The 16,633-nt window shown below is 36.2% G+C and overlaps 1 protein-coding gene across 1 annotated transcript in view; it reads left to right on the forward strand.

Moving 5' to 3' along the window:
- Window positions 1–15,700, forward strand: part of ASPM (assembly factor for spindle microtubules) — a gene marked incomplete at both ends in the record, with an annotated part of 30,270 nt that extends 14,570 nt beyond the window's left edge. Inside the window, 12 exons of the mRNA XM_082312198.1 lie at window positions 658–5,280; window positions 6,773–6,922; window positions 7,252–7,418; window positions 8,356–8,515; window positions 9,061–9,270; window positions 9,797–9,946; window positions 11,822–12,013; window positions 12,447–12,639; window positions 13,120–13,274; window positions 14,239–14,415; window positions 15,352–15,515; window positions 15,595–15,700. Coding sequence (XP_082168324.1) covers window positions 658–5,280; window positions 6,773–6,922; window positions 7,252–7,418; window positions 8,356–8,515; window positions 9,061–9,270; window positions 9,797–9,946; window positions 11,822–12,013; window positions 12,447–12,639; window positions 13,120–13,274; window positions 14,239–14,415; window positions 15,352–15,515; window positions 15,595–15,700 — 6,447 coding nt within the window. The remainder of the gene's footprint in view (window positions 1–657; window positions 5,281–6,772; window positions 6,923–7,251; window positions 7,419–8,355; window positions 8,516–9,060; window positions 9,271–9,796; window positions 9,947–11,821; window positions 12,014–12,446; window positions 12,640–13,119; window positions 13,275–14,238; window positions 14,416–15,351; window positions 15,516–15,594) is intronic.
- Window positions 15,701–16,633: the final 933 nt, after the last annotated feature.

Genomic DNA, 16,633 nt, shown 5'->3' on the forward strand with positions numbered 1-16,633 from the left:
ATACCTCCTCCCCCTCCCTGATTTTGAGATGTTTTGGTAACTTTCTCTCTCTAGAGAGAAATGATAACGTGCTATCAAATTGACAGTGACTATTTTGGTATACCATAAATGTTAAAACACTGCACCTTAAATCAGTCAACATAAAGACTGATCAGATTTGTTGACTTGCCTCTTTGAGGCTGCTGAACATTACTGAAGAAGCTTTAAAAAAAAAAAAAAATACTCTCCTGGAGTTATGACACCTGTGGTGGGCATGTTCAAAATGGCAGACATTAGTTACCAATTGGTAGTTGGGCAGTTAATTCAGTTTCTCAAGATACGTTCCCTACTATTACCCAAAGCTAAATATTACATTCTTAAGACTTTTTTTGGAATGGAGATTGAAGAATCACTGATTTATCAAATAATTTAAAAGGGACCCTTTTGTTGCCAGGCAAATTTAGCTTCTTCCCAGAATTTAAAATGCTTAAAGTGATTCAAGCACTTGGCTTTTTTTTTTTTTTTTTTTTTTTTTTTTAATAGATATCTGGGCTTATCTTCCTAGGGATTAAGTAGGAATAAAGAAATCTTAAAAAGTCTGAGGTCAGTAGTTCTCAAATTTAGGCTTAACTCTAGATACCACAAAGAAAATACTAAATTTTCTGCTTTTTCCTGCAGGCTTATTGGAGAAGATACTCTGCTAGGAAAAGATATTTACAGCTAAGATATTATGTTATCTTTGTACAAGCAAGGATAAGGATGGTGAAGTCTGTTGCTGCATATAAACGAATTGTTTGGGCTACTGTTACAATTCAGAGTCATCTGCGTGCCTCTAAGTTGGCAAAAAAAGATCGGCGAAGATATGAAATCTTGAAGTCTTCAGCGCTTACTATTCAATCTGCATTCAGAAGATGGAGAAAATACAAAATTCAACAGAAAATAAAAGCAACTTTAGTGCTTCAGACTTATTTCCGAAAATGGCAATCTTCAAAACTGGCTAAAAGAAAGAGTGCTGCCCTTGTCATTCAGTCTTGGTATAGGATGCACAGAGATCTGAAGCGGTATCTACGTATTAAGCAAAGTGTTATCAAGATTCAGGCTTGGTACAGGTGTCAGCTGGCTAGACGTGTTTACCAGGAACACAGGGCAAAAATAGTGACAATTCAGCAGTATTACAGAGCTTATAAACTAGGAAAAATTGAAAGAGAAGACTATTTGCAAAAGCGTGCAGCAGTGATAGTTCTCCAGTCTGCTTTTAGAGGCATGAAGGCACGTAAACTGTACAGGCAGACAAAGGCAGTTTGTGTTGTTCAATCACTGTGGAGAATGAAAAAAGAGAAACTAAGATTTCTACGATTAAAAAAATCTGTTACTACATTGCAGTCACATGTGAGAAAATACCAGCAAGTAAAAAGATACAAACAGATTAAAAATGCTGCTTCTGTAATTCAAACCTGGTATAGGGCACATGTCACTTCTAAAAAAGCAGCTGCTTCTTTCCAGAGGATGTGTCTGGCTGCTGTTGTCCTACAGTCTGCCTACAGAGGAATGGAAGCTAGGAAAGAGGCTCGCATATTGAGATCTGTGATAAAAATCCAGTCAAGTTACCGTGCTTATGTTGCCCGGAAGAGATTTAAAAACTTGAAAGATGCAACAGTGAAGATTCAAGCTTTTGTAAAGATGAGGCAAGCACGTAAGCATTATTGTGCATTAAGGGAGGCAACACTTTACGTCCAGCGAAGATACCGGTCTCATAGATATGCTCTTCAACTTAAAGAAGATTATAGGAAACTGAAGGGAGCTTGCATAAGAATTCAAGCTGTAGTTCGAGGCTATCTTGTCAGGAAACAAATACAAAGGTGGAGGGAGACTGCAATATTTCTCCAGGCACGCTACAGAATGAGAAGGGACAGGCAACGTTATTTAAGCATCTATAGTGCTGCTGTTGTCATTCAAAAACATTATCGTGCATACAAAAAACAACTGTGTCAGAGGCGGGAGTTCTTACAAGTTAAAAAAGCAGCTGTGTGCTTACAGGCAGCCTACAGGGGTTATAAGGCACGCAAAAAACTTAACCTTGAATATAGGGCTGCTATTAAAATTCAGACTGCTTTTAGAGCTCATGCTGCGAGAATGAAATATAAGGCAATGGTTCAGGCCTCCATTGTGATTCAGAGGTGGTACAGAACTTGTAAGACTGGTAACAGGCAAAGACTGAACTTCTTAACAACAAGAGCGGCAGTGCTTTCTTTACAAGCAGCTTTTCGTGGCTGGAAGGTACGAAAGCAGATTCAAAGACAGTGTGTTGCTGCTACTAAGATACAGTCTGCCTTCAGAAGATTCATGGCCCTGAAAAAATTCAGGCTTATGAACCGTGCTGTGCTAACTGTCCAAAAGCATTACAGAGCCAGAGTTATAGGCCAGAAACAACGGCAAGAATATGTTCAGCTGCGGAACTCTGTAGTGCGTCTTCAGGCAGTATGGAGGGGGAAAACTGTGAGAAAAACAATTCAGAAGAAAAATAATCTTGCAACAATTATTCAGTCCTGTTACAGAATGCATGTAAATCGACTCAGATATAAGAAACTAAGACAAGCCACTCTAGTGATTCAGAAATACTTCAGAGCTTACTGTATGAAAAAAAACCAACGTGCAATTTATCTAAAAACAAAGGCAGCTGTGTTAGTCTTGCAATCTGCTTACCGTGGGATGACTGTGAGGAAACAATTGAGCAAACTAAACAACGCTGCTACAACTATACAAGCTGCCTTCAAATCTTACCTGATCAGAAAGCACTATGAAAGACTTAGATCTGCAGCTATAGTAGTTCAAAGGCATTATCGTGCAATTATTCATGCTAAATGTCAAAAGCAGAAATATTTGTCTTTGAAAAAAGCCACAGTGAAAATGCAGGCAATTTATAGAGGTGTAAGAGTTAGACAACAAATTCGCTGTATGCATCAAGCAGCTATTTGTATCCAAGCCACATTTAAGATGCATCGCATGAACGTAAAATATCAGGCAATGAGAATGGCAGCAATTATAATTCAAAGACAATATAGAGCATTTTGTTTAGGCAAAGTACAACGTAAAAAGTACTTGGAGCTAAAGAAGGCTATCATTATCCTTCAGGCTGCCTACAGAGGCATGAAGGTCCGACAAGACTTAAAAGCTATGCATCAGTCAGCAGCAATAATACAGTCTTATTATCGAATGCACAAACAACAGAGGGATTTCAGAAAATTGTTGCTGGCAACTAGGCGGATTCAGCAGTGGTTCCGCGCTTGTAAGGAGCGAGATACACAAGTTCACAACTATAGGATTATGAAAAGTGCTACACTTCGTATCCAGGCCAGGTTCCGTGGTATGAAAACAAGAAGATTTATAAGAACTAGGAGTGAATCAGCTGAGCTTATTCAAAGAAGATTTAGAACTTTTCTCATAAGAAAAGATTTTCTTTCCATGAAGACAGCTGCTATTGTAATTCAGAGAAAATACAGAGCAACAAAACTAGCAAAAATTCAACATCAAAAGTATCTCTCTTTCCTTAAAGCTGCTGTTATCATACAGTCCGTCTATAGAGGCTTTGTGGTAAGAAAAAAGATGCAGCAGATGCATCAAGCTGCTACAGTTATTCAAGCAACCTTAAGAATGCGTAAAATTTACATTTCTTATCAAGCTGTCAGGCTTGCTTCAGTAGTCATACAGCAGCGTTACCGTGCTTACAGGGAAGGGAAGCGTGTGAGAGAAATATACTTAAAACTGTACAATTCTGTTTTAGTTCTTCAGGCTGCCTATAGAGGAATGAAAACAAGATGCTATTTGAAGAAAAGACATGAGGCAGCACTTAGAATACAGAGAAACTACCGAATGTATAGGCAGTACTGCCATTACAGAAAAGTTCAGTGGGCAGTCCAGCTAATACAGAAGAGATACAGAGCCAATAACCTAAAGAAAATTGCAGTACGGCGTTACTCTTCATTAAAGAAAGCAGCAACTTGTATACAGAAGGCTTTTCGAGACATGCGAGCAAAAAAACATCGAGAAATGCACTGTGCTGCTATTGTTGTTCAGAAAAATTTTAAAGCTTTTAGAGAACGTCAAAGATATCTGTCTCTTAAAGCAGCTACTCTTGTCTTTCAGAGAAGATACCGAGCCTTGATTCTGTCAAGACAGCATACTTCGGAGTATCTTTCTCTTCGCAGAGCCACTATTCATATACAGGCTGTGTACAGAGGTATCAGAGTGCGGAAGAGTATTCAGCGTATGCATTTAGCTGCTAGTACAATACAGTCAGCCTACAAAATGCACAGGAATAGGAGGTCCTATCAAAATATGAGAATTGCAGCTATTGTTATACAGAACTGCTATCGATCCTACATCAAAGGAAAGAATCAACGAAAGAAGTATCTGACAATGAAGAATTCTGCTCTTATTATTCAAGCATCATATAGAGGCATGAAGGAACGACAGAAGCTGAAAATCATGCATGATTCAGCAATTGTAATACAGTCTAGTTATCGCATGTACATACAACATAGATATTACAAACAGTTGTGCTGGGCTGTCAGAGTTATACAGCAAAGGTTCAGAGCCAAAATGGCAAAAGAAGCTGCCATGGAAAACTATGCAAAAATAAGAAAGGCTGTCATTTGCCTTCAGTCCTCTTTTCGTGCTAAAAAAGCTAGGCAGTTGTATAAAACCAATGTTGCTGCACGGTGCATACAATCATTCTTACAAATGCGTGTAGAGAGGAGACGTTTTCTTGAAAAGAAAGCAGCAGCAATAATGATCCAGTCTATGTTCCGAAGCCGAAGAACAAGGACTCGCTATAAATTGATTCAGAGTTCAGCAGTTGCTATTCAGAGGTGGTACAGAGCATGTCACAGGGCTCGTTTACAGAAAGCGGAGTGTTCTGCTCAAAGACAAGCAGTTGTAATTATTCAGTCTGCTTTCCGTGGTATGAAGGCAAGAAAAATAGCAAGACGCATGCGAGCTGCAAGAAAGATTCAGTCTGTTCTTCAGATGGCTGTGCAGCGTAGAAAATTTATTCAAATTAGAACAGCAGCTATTACGTTACAAGCCTATTACTTAATGCACAAAACTAAATCACAGTATACAAGCTATAAAAAAGCAGCAGTTGTCTTACAACAATGCTACCGATCCCACTTGACTGTGAAGTACCAAAGAATGACTTACTTACAAACCCGGAGGAACATTATCATTGTGCAGGCTAGAGTCAGAGGATTCATTGAAAGGAAGAGGTTTCACAAAATTAAGGAAAGCACAATAAAAATCCAGGTACTTTTGAATGTATACTAGTGGGTTTTGGGTGTGGGGTTTTTTTTTTCCCCTCTTTTGTGAGTTTTTTAAGATTACTGCTCTTGCAAACAACAGTTTAAAGCTATATGTTAAAGTAGAATTGATTTCTGAAGTATACTGCATGGTAGGTGTATAAAGCTTACTACCACAGTGCACAGAAATGAGTCTCAGTTCAGCTCTGTTTTGTGTTTCCTTGCTGAAGTACTCATCTTAAAAAGTAATGTTCCCTTTATCATCTTGTTTATGCCCTAGAATTTTACTACTTCAAATGAGTCCTGACACTTGTGTGTGTTTCTGTGGTTCTTTTAAGAATATTTTTGTCTTAACTGGCTTTTGTCTATATAAATATTAGTAGCTTAATGAGTGGTTTTTTTGGTTGGAATGTGAATGAAAGCTGTCTTGACATGTTGAAATGAGTGGGCACTGGTATTGGGTATAAAGTGAAGTAACTGGCAAAAAAGGCATGACTGCTGCATTCTGTAAGAGTCATATTTAGGAAGGCGTGAGTAAATCAATCATGTTAGTTCTCTGAGATTTATTAAATAGCCCTAGTCTAATTTGAGTGTCTAGCTAGCATCTTTAAGAGATGAAAAGACAGAACTTGCTTGTCTGTAAAGACAGAACTTGCTTTCTTTTTTTTGTACATTTCAGTTGGTACCTTGAGTGGCACCACATGAAACTTAGTGTGAAACTGTGTGATTTCTCAGAGGTACTCTAAGAAGTGAGAAGTATTTAGTTTGATGTTTTTTCCTTCTATCATTGATGCAATAAAAGTGTCCTCAGCAAGAAGTAATGAGAATTGTTCTTCATCTCCATGTAGCAAGCTAAATATCCATCCAGTGTGAGTTCAAAGAAGCTTTGAAGACTAGTTACTCAATTTTTTTTTTTTCTTGAGGATGAGGGAGGAAGGTATATTTCCTTCTTATTTATATTAATTATGATTTGTATGTAGTGGGAGTATACTTTTTAAATTACCTTTTCTTCTGGGAAAAGCTTTAAGTGACTTCCTGTGGTGGCCTTAGTTATTTTACCCTGAAGAGAAACCCCTTCCCTTAGGCTATTATTGGAATGAAACGATTTTTCCACCCAAATCAGGGAAGAAAGGGAAATAAATAATGACTCATGATAATTTCTTAGGTTGCTATTACTATCTTGTTGGAGAGTACATGCTCTGCTTAACAGATAAGAAAACAGTTGTGCGTTCATCACCTCCATTTTTTTAGGGGGTAAGTCTCAGCTTCTTAGTTATTTTCTGAATGTTTACCTTCTGTATCCTGAACAATGTAAGTATGATTACTTTGCCTGAAGGGTAGAAAAAAAGAATTAATTAGGAAATCAGAAATATATTTACTTACATTGTTGTTTTTCTAACAAGTCAGTGAGTACAGCTGTACTTAAAAATATGCAAACATCTTCCCAGTCAATACTATGCAAGTGGTGAAATATTCTAAGATTGTCTTTCTCTTTTAAGGCATTTTTCCGTGGATTCATTCAGAGACAGAAATACCTTCGGTGCAAGTTTTCTGCTGTATTAATACAGCAGTACTACAGAGCCCATCAGATGCGAAATATTGAACAACAAAGATACCATCAAACGAAAAGAGCTGCCATTAGAATTCAGGTAATACCAGAAGGTGGTTTTTTTTTTTGGTGGTGGTTTTTTGTTTTTTTTTTTTTTTAATATTTCTTGCATTTGTTTCTTCATGACATAATTATTTTTATAGACATTAAAGAGAGTGGCATTTGTGGTATTTCCCTGAATGCGTTTCACTTGTTTTAGGAAACATTTCCTAGACATGAGAAATTAGATACTTGTAATACTATAGAGATAGGAATCCTAAAAGCCTTTCATGCTAACATGACTTTTTCGCTTTTAATTTTGTTTGTTCCATTAAACAAAAAAAATCAAGTTTTGAATTTTTTTTTTTTTTCTTTTTATATATTTAATAGGCATCATATAGAGGATATAAAGCCAGGCAATGGGTTAACAAAATGAGAGCAGCACAAGTAATTCAAGCCTGGCTTCGAGGCTGCAGAGCACGAAAGGAATACACATCTGTGGTAAAAGCTATACGTGTTATTCAGAGTCACTTCAAAACAAAACAGCAGCGGATGCGGTAATACTGAATTTGATATAAATGTCTCTACTTTTTAAAGCTTTTATTATGTAATTATTTAGTACTGCTTTGCACTCTGGCAAATGCCTATCAATTCTCAGGCTCTGACTCTGCAGCATGTACGTGACATGCACAAACATAAACCTGTTGATGCAGGTGGGATTATTCTTTGGCACAAGTTTTTTTTTTTTTTTTTTTATGTTTAAATATTTTTCTGGACTGGAAGCTACCTCACAAATTTAAATTTTGCATGTGGGGGATCTAGAAAGAGTAGGCCTTGGTCTTTTTTTCACTTACCTTTTTTTTTTTTACAGGAAGGATGTTCTGGGTATTGTTAAAATTCCAGCATAAAACTAATAGGATGAAAACTATTTGGTTATAATGCCTAATGGAATAGTTAAACTAGTTTGTGTTTATTTTGCTGTGGGATAGTTTTACAATAAATGCTCTACTAGATCAGCCTGATAGCTCATCTCATTCAGAACTATGGCCTCTGCTAGTAGCAGTAGAAGATGCTGTTTGGGGATAGTACATAAACCTGACCACTTTCTAAGGTCCTCACTCAGCATCCATGCTTGTTAGATTGTGGATGCTAGCACTTACATCCTTGCCTGTTCCCTTTATTATCCTTTTATGGACCTGTTATATGTCAATTTGTCTAATGGCTTTTAAACTGCTGTCTCCCTCCCCAACCTACTTTGGCAGTAAGTTCTGGAAGTACCTACTGTGGGAAAACAGAAAATATCTTCTATTTTAAACCAGACTTTCTGCCAATATTGCTAGCTATCTCCTTGTTCTAGTGTTCCAGAATTTGGTTGATAACAGCTCTGCTTTCACAATATCTTAGTAATTTTGTAAACTTTCACTTTTTTCTTACTTAAAAAATGTAAATGTTCTCAACTTTTGGAGAAAAATCTAAACCACATTTTCATGTTAGGTTTTTGAAAATGAAATTCTGTGCACTTACCATTCAAAGAAGATGGAGAGCAACGCTTACTGCACGAATGGTTCAACATCAGTTTCTGGCAACTAGGAATGCTGCAGTTACGATTCAGTTGGCGTATAGACAGTACAGGGCTAGAAGACTTTTAAGAAAGGTATGTTTTCATTTGCACTCTGTCATGGTCATATTAAAAGTTTTCAATGTATTTGAGTGATTTTTTTTTTTTTTTTTTTTTAATGTCATCAATATGCAGAAGTATGGAAAAGAAAAAAGGTGGGGCCAGAACAAAGATTGTTCAAATCAAAACTGTTCAATCTTCAAAATATTAAATTTCCTTTTTGCTTTGAGAAATGAGGTTGACTCTTGTTTTTGAACAGTTCCATTTGTTGAATTACCCCTGTCTATACTGATAACAAGACAAAATGTAAAATTTTCTGCTGGCTTTATTGCTTACAAAGGATTAAGTTAAATTGCCCATATTTTGACCCCATTTAGGTAAGGGAAAAGACCTTCTAAATTGTGAAAGTGCATTTCTATATAAATTAGTACTGCATGAGTTTGCTTGTATTTCCTATTTTATTTTTGTTTTTTTTCTTATGATGTAAAAGAAAAACTAGAACTAAAATATAAATGTATATTGATTGTGACAGGAATGAACAAAAGTTTAATTATTAATGCATTCTTTACAATCTTTTTCAGAAGCTTCAAGCTGCGTGTTTGATCCAAAAAGCATACAGAGGTTTCAAGGCAAGAAGGAAACTTGTTCAACAAAAAGCTGCTGCTGTAATTATCCAAAAACATCTGAGGGCTTGGCAGGAAGGCAAGCTTCAAGTTATGAAATACAACAAAACTAGAAGAGCTGTCATTAAACTGCAAGCATTTATACGGGGTTATTTAGTCAGAAAAAAGGTTGGTATACTTCAAATTAAAACTATACTTTTGATGTAAAGTACCTCTAGAGCTGCTTTAACATTAATTCTGTCTGGCAAGAAAAAGAAAACCTGATCGCTTGTTGTTGAACTCAAATTCATGTTGACTGCTTTGAGAATTGGGTGGGTCAGAATAGATCAGAGCACAGTTTGACCCTTTTCTCACACTCCTTTAGTACTAAAACAGGTTTTCATTGTCAGGTGTTTTTTAGCTTCCGAGATCTTTGTGGCTTACCTATCACTGATGCTTCTGCACACGCACGCTTACAATGAAACTGTTCTCTGCTATGTATTAATGTTGCTGCTTACAATCACTTCTCTCTGTTTTTTGTTTAGATAGAGACCTAGTACTGAAGAAAGGTAGCTTAGTTCTGAGGTAATGACTTCTGAGGCGATTCTTCAGCATCTAATAGTATATTGCTATGTACTATGGTCTTTGCATAGATGATCAGCTACCTCTGAGTATGAAAATTAATGATGTTCCTTGTTTTGTTTTCCTTCTACAGTTTTCAGAACAGAAACAAAAGAAGAGACTTCTTTATTTTACAGCAGCCGCATATCATCATATCTCTGCAATTAAAATTCAAAGGGCGTATAGGATTCACCTCATCTTAAAACTTGCACAAAAACAGATCTCATCTGTCCTTATAATACAGGTTAGTCTAATTAGAGGGTAAATGATATTGTGTAACATGGTCTAATTTCTTTTCTGTCAGCTAAGCTGTAGCACTAAGCCACTGTAGTTCCTTCACATGCAAAAATAAAGCTAAATTATGGAGACTATGATTTATTAAATAGTGCTGCTTATACCCAGCTAAGCATAATAGAGTGGATCTCAGCAAGCTCTGGAGGCTTAAGTACTTGAAAGCTGAGGATGGATGGGAAAGTTTGTTTCCTTCAGACCCTCAAGCTTGCTAAAGGAATCTGAGTGCTGTCTTAGCCTATTTCTTTACAACCTACTGGAAGTAGGAAAGAGCAGACACGACAACCTGTAAGTCTCATGAAATGAAGAGCATCTCCTTAGACACACAGTCCCCTGGGGCACAGTGATTTATTTGGTTGGATGTCTCTAACCTGCCAGTGGTACCAGAACCTGTCTAAGTTGCAGCATTTTTTATATAAATGTGTTTTACTTCTCTAAAAGAAAGATCAAAAATCAGGTCTGTATTGTAGTACTGACTAATAGTAAAAATTATCTTCAGGTCTCCAAACTGGCCATTAGCTTAGTCCCAATAATGGAAGATCTGCATTAGACAAATGGAGAGGCTGAAACAAGAACCCCGAAATAGCTGTTCTGTAGTCAAGGATGTTATGGCAAACTTTGCCCTACTCCTCCTCCAGATATACAAATCTGTTATCTCTCCCCATAAGTTATATTTTTCCCTTAAGGCAAGAGCAAATGGGTGGAAGAGGCTTTTTTTGCTCAGATTTGGCATACAGTACCCTGTCTCACTTCTGTGTATATAGAGGGGGAGAAACAACGCTGGGAAAGGAGAAAAGTGGAATTGGTGTTGTCCTTAAAAGCCAGCCAAGAGAAAGAAAATGCCTAGGATGGAGTAATGCCAGGCACAAGTATAAATTGGGAGAGGAGTGGCTGGAGAACAGCCCTGCAGAAAGGGATCTGGGTGTGCTGGTCAACAGCAGGCTCAATATAAGTCAGCAGTGTGCCCTGGCAGCCCAGAGGGCAAACTGTATTCTGGGGTGCATCAAACACTGTATAACCAACCAGTCAAAAGAGGTGATTATCCCGCTGCATTCAGTGTGGTGTGGCCTCACTTTGAGTGCTGTGTGCAGTTCTGGGCCCCACAATTTAAGAAGGATGTGAAGGTCCTTGAATGCGTCCAGAGTAGGGCAACAAAGCTGGTGAAAGGGCTGGAAGGAATGTCTTACAAGCAGCAGCTAAGGACTTTGGGTTTATCTAGTTTGCAGAAAAGGAGGCTGAGGGGCAACCTCATTGCTCTCTACAGCTTCCTGAGAAGGGGAAGTGGAGAGGGAGGTGCTGATCTCTTCTCCCTGGTGTCCAGTGATAGGACATATTGGAATAGTTCAGAGCTGCACCAGAGGAGGTTTAGACTGGACATTAGGAAGCATTTCTTTACCAAGAGGGTGGTCAGACACTGGAACAGGCTTCCTAGAGAGGTGGTCGATGCCCCAAGCCTGTCGGTGTTTAAGAGGCATTTGGACAATGCTCTTAATAACATGCTTTATCTTTTGGTCAGCCCTGAATTGGTCAGGCAGTTAGACTAGATGATCATTGTAGGTCCCTTCCAACTGAAAATAAAATATTCTATTCTGTTCTATATGGAACGCTTCCCTAACTGCCCCTTGTTAAGAGTTTATTTTAGTCTTGCATTTCAGCTACCCTAAGGCCGATCAGAGCTGTGTCATGGTGGTTATATGAGCACTAGTGATGTTTATAGTGCCTGTATCTGTCAAAGTTCATGTTAAAATAGTTCTTCAGTTTTTATTGCTTGTTTAGGATGGGAAGAGTCTTAAGTAAATAAATAGAAAGGTACTTTAATTTTAAACAGAGATGGTTCCGAGCAAAAATGCAACAGAAGAGATTTCTAAGAGATTATCAAAGAATCATTCAATTGCAACGTGTGATTCGAAGCTGGCTAAATCACAGAAATGATGCAGCAGCCATAATCCAGCGAAATGTACGAAGATTCCTTGCCTGCAGACGTAGGAGGAAATTTGCAGTTGGAGTAATAAAATTTCAGGTAAATACCTCTTGTAAGAAAATGACAATTTTTAAAAAAAAAATTTTTTCTTTTTCTCTCATGTGTTTTTGGGGAAAGGAAAGATGTTTACTTTGGTTGGTGGATTTATCAGTTAAATTGCAAGACAAGTCAGCTTCAGTTTAGACATCAAAGCTAAATGCAAACAGATCATGAAGTAATATTAAGCAGATAGTGGTTGAGATGACTTATTGTGGGAGTGTGTGTGGAGTGTATATGCATAGTTGTTTTGGTCTTTTGTCTTGAAAATCCAGTATTTGGAAGATTAAACACTGCATGGTAATTACTTAAAAATTAATAACCAAGGTAATTAAATAATTTGTCAGACTTGTGTAAAATTGATTTGGAATGGTAATGGAAGTTCTATTGTCTCTTGTTCACAACTTTTTTTCTCTCTGAAATTCCTTTTCTGTAGGCATTGTGGAGAGGATATTCTTGGAGAAAGAGTAATGACACAGCAAAAACTAAAGCTTTAAGGCGCAGTTTAGAAAAGGCTAACGAAAAGAGCAGAGAAGAAAACAAATTGTGCAACAGAACTGCAATTGCTATTGAATATCTTCTAAAATACAAACATATCTCTTATATTCTTACAGCATTAAAGCATCTTGGTCAGTATTTTTGTTTTATTGTAACTGATAGATTTCCAGGATGATAGAAAATGGAATTCTTCAGCTGAGAAGAGTTCATAATGATAGTTCATCTTTCTCTATGATTGTAAAATGTGAACGTGTTAGAGAGTATAATGGTGGGTTTTTTCCAGACTAAAATTAAATTATTAAGAACAATATTAAAATGATTATGTAGAGAAAGGAAACCCTATATGATTGCTCTAATTTCCTGGCAGTCCCAGTACTACTGTGCCTTACATAAGTCAATTATTTTGTCTATCAGGGTATGTTCTCTGTGGATTGTTTTGTCTGCTTAATTTTTAGTCTGGAATATTAAAACTATTAATTTAAAAATACTTGTTTAAATCAATAATTGTGATTCTTACTTCTTTGCACTTCTACTTAAAAATAAGAGAAAACCCTGGTTTGCAATTAAATTGCTTGACCTTCAGAATTTTTTTTTTTTTTTAATTATCATAGAGGTGGCTACCAGGCTGTCCCCGCTCTGTTGTGAAAATATGGCCAAGAGCAGAGCAATCTCCACTATTTTTGTTCTGATCCGAAGTTGCAACCGGAGTGTTCCATGCATGGATGTGATCAGATATTCAGTTCAGGTTCTACTTAACGTTTCAAAGGTAACTTTAATATTCTCTTTTGCAGATTTATAAGCTGTAGGCTGCTTTATTGTGGTATTTATTTATCCACAAAATTTCTGAATAAACTTGAAACAACAAAATCAATAGTTTTGAATAAAACAAACTTCTGAATTTTAACTGTTATTTTGAAACCAATTATCTGCTTTGTAATAATTATGATTTAATTTTCCTTTTGGCAAAAGAAAATTATTTCATAGGCTTAAAGTAATAATTTTACTTTTAACTGATTATACATTGCAAGATTTATTCCATGAAACTGTGTACAAATGCGTAAAATTGTGTAGAAATGCAAAACGGTAGTAGCTAGGATAAGCTATGAAGTTTTTCTTGAGGTAGAAATTTATATGTTACAGAAGACAGGCTACTTTTCCAAATTCATGTCATAGAATAGACTACACTTACACTTTTTGATTTCTTACAGAACAGATTATTTTCATAAATACTTAAAGCTGCTTCAGTACTGTAGCTATTGACTATGGATTGATTGTTCTAGAGGTTTTTTTACTTTGAAATTTAAAATATTTGCTAAACATATTTTTTGATCTCATATCCATCCTACAGGCATTTACATTCAAATTCTTCTATCTTTATTTCAGGAAAAAAAATTAACATTTAGGCTAAAATTATTTTTAAATTTCTCTAAACTTATTCTAATTTATTCTTCTATTTTAAATGTAAAATCAGATTTTACGGGTTTCTAAACAAGGCAGGGGGTAGCACAAAGGGTAGCTTTTTGTAACCTGTTACAATGGTGTAACATACAGAAGTGATTTTTATCACTTGGATGCCAGATCAGCCTACAAATTTATTTACATATTTATATACATATACATTTACATTATATACATATTTATTTTATATGGATTTTGCTTTTTCCTCTAACCTGAAAGGTATTTTAAAGATCTGCCTATATTAACTCTCTTGTCCCTTTCTTGTGTAACAGTATGAAAGAACTACTCAAGCAGTTTATGAAGTAGAAAATTCTATAGATACATTACTAGACCTACTGCAAATGTACAGAGGGAAAGCTGGGGACAAAATTTCAGAGAAAGGAGGAAGCATTTTCACAAAGACCTGTTGTTTGTTGGCCATCCTTTCAAAGGACTCGAAAAGAGCTTTGGTAAGACTTAAATGATTTGGGTTTAATAATTTGATTTAACATGCTTTTCTTGCAGGTTTTGGTGGTGTTTGTAACTTTTTTTTTCTTTCCTTCGCTACCATACCTTTTATGGCTGTAATATTAATTATGACTAAACTCTGATTAAAAAAAAATGCATTTCGAAGATGGTGAAAACACTTATTATTTTGTGCTTTGTATGTCCTGGTCACCCAGAGCTGTTCAATAAGGCACTGAGGTTCTGATCCTGCAATCCTTGCAAGATTGTGATATTGCAATCCCTACTTTCCACAGGGTTTTGATGACTTTCTATCAATTGCCTAGCATTAGATATAGTTTAGTTGCCACTTAACTAACTTGTATTCAATTTCTGAAAGTTTACTGTTGCTTTTCAGGTAAAGTTAAGATCTTTATTGTCAGTAACAACTGGTGATACGATTGTCCATGACTTTGTGTTGACATACTCTATTGTAACAGAGACACAGCCTGTTTGGAAAGAGATTTCCTTTGTTCATGCCTATTGCTAGAATCCCCAGTAAGGTTATCAGGGTAGTCTGGGTTCTATGCTATAAATTCACTAGGTTTTTATCCATCAGATATAAGTACTTAAGTTATCCAGTCACCTCTGACGATTGCATTATTCTCTCGTTGCTATGAAGACAGACATAAACACTGATTTGTCTGTCTCTACTCATCATTGAAGGCATTTACATGACACACGTAAAAATTGGTTTTAATGGGAAATTAGTAAAATCTGAAATCATTGGACCACTGACTTCTTGTAGGTGTGCTGGCTTTGAAATGGTTTCACTGTACTTGTGAGAAGTTCAGCTTAAAGTATGAACATTAAGTTTTCATTGAATAAAACAGATTTCTTGATTTGTTAAGTTGCTTTCGAACTTGTAGTATTAACTGTGTACTATTTTCACCTTTTCTCAGGAAATCCGAAGCATACCAAGAGCTATTACTTGCATTCAAAGCCTATATAAACTTACAGCTCGTAAACACAAAATGGATGCAGAGAGAACACTTGTGAAGCAGAAGACAAACACTTTCTTAAGTGGAACTTCCTTTGTTCCTCTAAGAATAAAAACAGTTTCAAGGTAAGAGCTTAAAAATTAGTCTGCTGTTTTTCCTGTGGCAATATAATATTTTAATGACAAGCCACTAATATTTTCGCAGAATTAAACCAGACTGGGTTTTGAAGAAAGATAACATGCAAGAAATTGTTGATCCTCTGCAAGCAATTCTGATGGTGATGGATACACTTGGTATTGCCTGCTACTGAAATGTAAATAATGTATATGAAAATGAATTTGTACAGCATGTATGTAGTAGACAGCTAAATGATTTTGAAAGAAAACAAATAAGTGTCAAGCTACCCTTGAAAATGTTTTTTTCAAATTGCAATTAACATTTCTGTAACTTTTTTGTTGTATACAACTTTTGAAATCATATTTTATACTACTACCAAAAGCAATTGTACAATAAAATCAGAAGCCCTGGAAATTTCACTAGTGCAGTAATGTTGTATTATTATTATTATTATTACACATCTGTGAATCTTATCAATAGCATGGTACTCCTCACTGATTAAATATTGTAGAACGCTATTAAAAACAGTTGTTTGTGTGGGACAGTTATGCTGGCTTGTCAGATACAGAGAGGTACAGGTAGGAAGGGAGACATAGTCTGTGGATTTCAAAACTGGCTACTGTTTTTGGGGAGCTGGAGTTTACTTACTAGTGAAGTTTTGAGAGATCATGTGTGACACTAGGAAAAAATTTTTTTTTATAATTCCCATTTTTTTAAACGCTACAAGATTATGATAGAACAATGGGATGTTGTAAGGGTGAATTTAGAAATTCTGACCTGATATGTGATGACCTGGAGGTGATTTGTGATTTGTGAGTGAATGAATAATATATAGAATGCAACTGACTGGTTATATGGGAGTAGGCTGGAGGAGGGGGAAATTTTCTATTTCCTCTTATTTCAGCCAAGGTAAATAATCTGATAACAGAATGCCCTTTAAACTTGGAACTCGGGAGGTTCTGAGGGTTACAGTGTTCAATTAGTTTAAATTGTTCCATAAGCGTGTTGCCTGGCTTCACTGTAAAATGATAAATTCTGTCCTCTTTACTACTGTAAAGTATGCCAAGTGGAAGTTGAATTCTGTCTACTGTTGGGGTATTTGGAGAACTAAAATAAATGACAACAG

This window comes from Platalea leucorodia (assembly GCF_965183815.1).
Source record: "Platalea leucorodia genome assembly, chromosome: 5".
NCBI lineage: Eukaryota > Metazoa > Chordata > Aves > Pelecaniformes > Threskiornithidae > Platalea > Platalea leucorodia.